This window comes from Nothobranchius furzeri, chromosome 6 (genome assembly GCF_043380555.1).
Source record: "Nothobranchius furzeri strain GRZ-AD chromosome 6, NfurGRZ-RIMD1, whole genome shotgun sequence".
NCBI lineage: Eukaryota > Metazoa > Chordata > Actinopteri > Cyprinodontiformes > Nothobranchiidae > Nothobranchius > Nothobranchius furzeri.
The window spans coordinates 63,882,139-63,888,575 of record NC_091746.1 but is presented as its reverse complement, the minus strand read 5'-3'; the positions used below and the strand labels follow the sequence as shown (position 1 = coordinate 63,888,575).

The following is a 6,437-nucleotide window of genomic DNA, read 5'->3' as shown; positions in this document are numbered from 1 at the left end:
CATATTTCAATTTATTTATTAACTAAAATGTAGAAACCTTTGAAATTATTACAATACGACCAGCTCCTGATACAGAGCTAGAGTGCTGAAACAATTCAGCCTGTTCACCTCTTATCTGTTATCAAATTAAACTAAATAATATCTGTGTGTGTGTGTGTGTGTGTGTGTGTGTGTGTGTGTGTGTGTGTGTGTGTGTGTGTGTGTGTGTGTGTGTGTGTGGACAGTAAAGCAGCTCCTGAGATACTCTGAGGGGAGATAAGCTTTGATTTATTTGCCGGTTGACGCTCACTTGGCATCAGCTGTCCATCTCTTCCTCCCTCTTTATCTCCCATCTCACTCTCGTCACAAACACGCACTAGCTGGGGGGAGGGGGAGTGCACGGTGGGTGACGGTGGGCAACCATCATCATGGTTCTTGCAGGACTTGGTCCAGTATAAAAGCAGCGCTGACCGCAGAGCAGCTCAGACTTTCAGGTGATCCCTGCAGACTCTGATCCGGGTTATGGAGCGCACTTTCCGGGAGCAGCTCTTCTTCCTGCTGTTGTGTCTGTCGGTCCTCAAGGGAGACTCCAGATACATAGAGGTAAGAGACTGGGTCTTCACTTTATCATTGTTCCACTTATTTATTTGTTTGTTTTTGAAGATGTGCTTAAAATTGTGCAATGCACTTTATTTTTTTTATCCATCTTGCAGAACAACGAGATTGCAAAAGATGAATTATATTCCATTTTCAACCCTGATCCCAAGAGGGATTCAGCTGATGTGCTCATGTACCGCCGACCTTTACGTGAGTTTTTCTCTCTTTTCTTACACTTCACCTGAAGTTATTCTATTTTTGAAAAATCCTGTTTTTCCTTGTACAATTCAAAACATTTACTATAAAGCAATAATAATAATAATAATAAACTATTCAAGTTGAAGAGATATTTTTGTTTCAAAACTAAATAAAAGAAGCAGAAGCACTCTTGTCTTTATTCTAATGGGCTGCTGTGATTGTGTCTCAGGCTGCCTGGACATGGTCTCAGTGGAGGGTCAGTTCACCTTCACAGCTGAGTCTCCTCAGCTCAGCTGTGCTGCTTTCTTCATGGCTGAACCCAACGAGGTGATCAGCGTGGATTACGACCAAGCAGACATCGACTGCAGCGGAGGAGACTTCATCACGGTGAGATCCCAGCAAACTTAACACCTCTTTAAAGCTGCAAGTTTGTTTAGTTTGAGTTTGGATTATGCTTCTATTCTGGAACCAGAACAATTTCTGATTGGATTAGAAGCTCCTTTAATTGTTTCCACTAAATAACCTGCAACTTTTTCATCACTAACTTGTCACTGAAGTGCAATTAAAGTGGTATCTCTGTGCGTCCATTTGTGTCCTGGAGGTGTTTGATGGCTGGGTGATGAAGGGTGAAAAGTTCCCCAGCACTCAGGATCACCCGCTGCCTCTGCATGAGCGTTACGTGGACTTCTGCGACTCGGGGTCAGTGAGGAGAAGCGTGCGCTCCTCTCAGAATGTGGCCATGATCTTCTTCCGCGTCCACAGCGCCGGCAGCAGCTTCACGGTGACGGTCAGAAAGCACATCAACCCCTTCCGTAAGTAGAAAATCTGACCTGTGCAGCAGGTGATGGCGGTTTGAATCTGATGGGGGGGGGGGGGGGGGGTTTGATCAACATGGCAACCACAGTAATCATGGGGTAAAAAATTTTCTTGATACTTTTTACGCTTTTTTTACTTAACTAACCAGGTGTAGCAATAAAGATGATTAAAAAGTAATTCAGTCTCATTTTTATGCAGACAAGTGATTTATGCTCACATCATTAAAGGGGACATTATTATGCAAAACCTACCTTTTGCATTCTTTTGTGCTGCCATGTGGGTCTCTACTGCCTCCATAAACATAAAATATAATAATGCCCATCCATTTTGCCTCAGTTTCCTTTAGGCCTAAAACATGCCGTTTCTAAAAGTCCCAATTTGTGATGTCACAAATGGAAATTAGCACTGACACCTCCAGGAGCCCCTCCCTGATTGGCGAGCCTTTTAGCCTATGGAGCTTGAGTGATGGTGGGGTGGGCGTGGCCAGCAACAGCTTGTTTTTCTTAAACGGAAAGAGCCCTCATTTGGCTCATGCTGAAAGGTTCTGAGACTGCCAATAAAACTGCAAATGTCGCTTTATGTTTGAGAGATTTTAATTCAAATAACTTCATAAACAAGTGTTTTATAGACAGCATTACTTTTATGTATTTTAAAATACTCTAATGCTGTGGAGCAGGCATGTCCAAAATGCGGCACAGGGGCCATTTACGGCCCTCAGATTGATTTTATTTGGCCCCTACTTACATTCTCTCTCCAGGCTCTTAATGTAGAACAAATTTTTATTGTTATTCTCATTTTTACTAATTTATTGATTTGAGGTCTTATTTGTAAAGTACAAAACAAAATACTAAGATTTGCATTTTTATTAATTAAAAGGTCACATATTTGCGGCCCTATGAGGGTTTTTAAGTTGAGGATTTTGGACCTGGTCTGAAACGTTTGGACACTCTTGCTCTAGAAGAATGTGTCTTGATGTTGTTTTCTCATAAATCCATAAATTCAAGATCTGACGCCTACAGCATCCCTGTTTCTCTGCAGCCTGTAATGTCATCTCACAGTCACCAGAGGGCACTTACACTATGGCGAGCCCTCAGCAGCACAGGAACTGCAGCTTCTCCATCATCTATCCAGTAGCCATCGACATCTCAGAGTTCAGTCTGGGACGGCACAACCTTCCTAAGGTGAAAAACAGAAACCTGCATTAAAGGCACATAAAAGTTACTGTTGTTCTACCTGCTCGCAGGTGAAGTCAATGTTTTGAAGGCATCAAACATTAGCAGAGGAAAATAACTTTTCAGTTTTCTAACAATTTATCTTCTTACAAGTAATAAGGGTTTGTGAACCTTCCCTTAAATGTGATGCTGCAGAGTTCAAATTTCCTGCAAAAGGCAATCTTCTTCCTTACTGAAATCCCAGGTTGTATTTGTTTGTTTCTTAATAGTTTTGCAAAAATCATATCATTTAAGGTCATGTTCAATTAAAAGTCCAGTTTTTTAAAAAAGTATACTGTATAACTATTTATCAGGATTTCACATTTTTTCATATTTTTATTATTAGCACTACAGGTTTGTGTAATTAATCAAATAAAGATTTATTTTGTGTCCAAACATAAAAAAATCATCATCTAGAAAAGAAAAACTAATATTATTTTTTTAAAACATATGTATATATATTCTGCATTGCAGACATGCTCTTAATTCGTCATGCCATCTAAATGTCACACACTTCCATCCCGCTGCACCCACACACATCAGGTGTTTAAAAAAGGTCAGAACACAGGATGGCAGAATGAGGGCAAAATACAGTGACACGCATCCAAAAATGCGCCTTTATGTGTGGTGCTGAGTCCAGAGCATATTTTTATTTCCAAGCATCGACACTTTTTAAATTTTTTATTCACATTGACTTTCTGAGTGGAAATCAAAGCTCCTACAGCAGCTCTTTGCTTTTATAGCATTGCTGTCTGTTCGACTTACCATTTGACCAATCAATCCAGCTGAAGATTAATTTTAATTAGTTGGTTTGTCTTTGACCCCTGAATGTTCCATAATTATTTATATGATATATCTATTATTTTTTAATGCCTGAAGCATATTTATGTCTATAATGGATCTAGTAATGGAAGCACTGTTTTGTGAGCTACCAGTTTTTGATTATTGTACTAGTTTGATGAACCTTCTTATCAGTGCATCGATTTCAGTTCATTTTTCTAATTAGTCAAAAGTCTCCTACATAAGCAAACCAAGCAGATTGCGTCGAGTCACTGACTTGTTGAGTCAGACTTTACAATAATCCTCATACTAAACAAGCACGTAGCGACAGTGGAGAGGAAAATAACCTGGATCAGTACGAGCAGCCATCTGCTGTGACTCACTGGGGTTTGAAAAGAAAAGTTACATTTTCCATGTCACAAATAACCCAAACATGTTATTTTCATGTACTTTTGCAGCTTTAATATACTTTTGCAATCATTCACACAGCATTTCAAGTCCTCATCCACATGTTTATTATCTAATTATATTCTAAATCACCCCAAAATACAAGTAAATAATTATTTTCTAAATAAAGCACTTCCACGTAGAAAACTGGTTGTGTGACCCAGTGCTAGTAGGGGTGTGTATTGGGGAAATTCTGACGATACGATATGTATCATAATACAGGGGAGACAATACGATATATCAAAATATATTGTGATACATTCAGCCAGACGATATTAGATTTAGACTGAATTTATTGTAGGAAAATTCAATAAACACTCCAAACGAATATATATTACGTTTAACATGAGGTATCTGAAACACAATAAAGGGATTTACATTTCAATGGTGGAAACAAAACCCACCGCACATTGCTGCCAACTATCGGTCTGCGCTTGAATTACACCAAAAGAAAAGAAAATCTTAAAAATTCAATGCACAGCTTTTGAATTTCGACATAATATCTCAGGAAAAAATATCACGATGTATTGCCACATCAATATTTTCTTACATCCCTAATACCTAGTGCTTAGTAATGGCTGTTCATGTGCTGCAAAGTATGCCATATTTAATGTTATTATAATTGTTGATTGGAAATGATCTGAGTTTCAAATCAACCAATCACAGATGGAAATTACAGCCTCCTTGGGCTTGTTGCTGTTTTCAGCCGTAAAGCAAACAAAGATGTGGATTGTGATGCGCTGGTGGCGTAAAGCTCTGAGCCGCCTCAGGAGATGATAGAGTTTAACAGGTGTTTGAAAGTCATGTAAATATGTAAAGATCCACAGAAACGTATGAAAAAAATTAATAATAAACACTCGATATTAATCAGTGTGTTTTTTTATCCTAAACTTTATTTCTCAAGAATAAGCTCCAATCAGAATCAGACTTTTGATTTACTTCCTGAGTAGAAGCAATGGTTACTTACCTAAATCCTGCTGATCCCCCCAGAGAGCCTTGCCTGGATGTGCAGAGACCGGGGACTACGTGCAACTGTTAGGAGGAAACGGCATTGACACGTCAAAGCTGCTTCCCATCGCAGACCTTTGCATCTCCTTCAGCGGACCCAGTAAGAGCCCGCCTTCCTCAATCGTTCTCCGCTCACCCTTGCTGAGATTTAAACTTGCTTCCTCTTCTTCCTCCCACAGCCCACATGAAGATCGCCTGTGACAACACGGTGGTGAGGATGGTGTCCAGCGGGAGGTTTGTTAGTCGAGTGTCTTTCAGCTACCGGCTGCTGGACAGCCAGGAGTTACAAACCATCAAACTGAACAATGTGGAGGACTTCTGCTTCAACAACTGATCCACTTCTGTGACAAATGCACCACTTGACTGAAACATTTTAAAAGTCATTTTATTGAAAGCAACAGATCGACCCAATCAGTGTAAAACACATGGACCCTGACACCCCACCGTTTATTCTTCCATGGTTCATTGTTGTTGCTTATACCTTTAATGTCCATTCGTGTTTGATGGAGCTGCTGTTTTTTATGTGTGCTTTGTATAAAATATGTATTTATTGACATGAGACTTATTCAGTTATTGTTATTTACAGTTTGTTTTTGAAGGGGAATGGTGCTAAAATGAATGTCATTTTCTGTTTGTGTGAATGAGACCAAGTCATCTCATGTGACACAGGAGGTAAATAAAACAAAACACACACTCGAGGCCATTATGCAGTTACATTTTTAATCAGATAAACACATTTTTGTAATAAATTTATACTGCACGGCAAAACATATGGAAGTGGTTTTCTTTCACTCCTGATAATTAACCTCAACCAAGCAGGTCTCACAGGTCATTATATACATTCAATTCAATTCAATTATTTGTAAAGCGTCAAATCACAACCAGAGTCGTCTCAAGGCACTTCACACAGCAAACATTCCAAAACAGGTCAGTTCATTAAACCAATCAGTAAAAAGTTTTCTATATAAGGAACTCAGCAGGTTGCATCAAGTCATTGACTAGTTTCAGTGTCTTCACAGCAATCCTCATACTAAGCAAGCATTTAGCGACAGTGGAGAGGAAAACTCCCTTTTAACAGGAAGAAACCTCCAGAGGATCCTGGCTCAGTATAAGCAGCCATGACAAGTAATTAAAATTGCGCCCACATTTTCTAAGTTAACAACGGTAGTTTTTGCATCTTTACTGTTCCCTTGCTTTAACAGGCAGCCAATGTAGGGAAGCTAAGACAGGAGAGATACGATCTCTCTTTTTAATTCTCATCAGAACTCTAGCTGCAGCATTTTGGACAAGCTGAAGACTTTTAACTACATTCTGTGGACTTCCTGAGAGTAATAAATTACAGTAATCCAGTCCTGATGTAATAAATGCATGAACTAGTTTTTCAGCATCACTCCTGGAAAG

General features: G+C 39.4%; 1 protein-coding gene across 1 annotated transcript; it reads left to right on the top strand.

Moving 5' to 3' along the window:
• The first annotated feature begins 431 nt into the window (after window positions 1-431).
• Window positions 432-5,813, top strand: crhbp (corticotropin releasing hormone binding protein). Its single transcript, XM_015943115.3, has 7 exons — window positions 432-582; window positions 693-786; window positions 1,004-1,161; window positions 1,376-1,586; window positions 2,629-2,771; window positions 5,019-5,136; window positions 5,216-5,813. Exons 1-7 carry the CDS (start codon window positions 502-504, stop codon window positions 5,368-5,370), a joined length of 960 nt encoding a protein of 319 aa, XP_015798601.1. The 5' UTR covers window positions 432-501; the 3' UTR covers window positions 5,371-5,813.
• The last annotated feature ends 624 nt before the right edge of the window (window positions 5,814-6,437 follow it).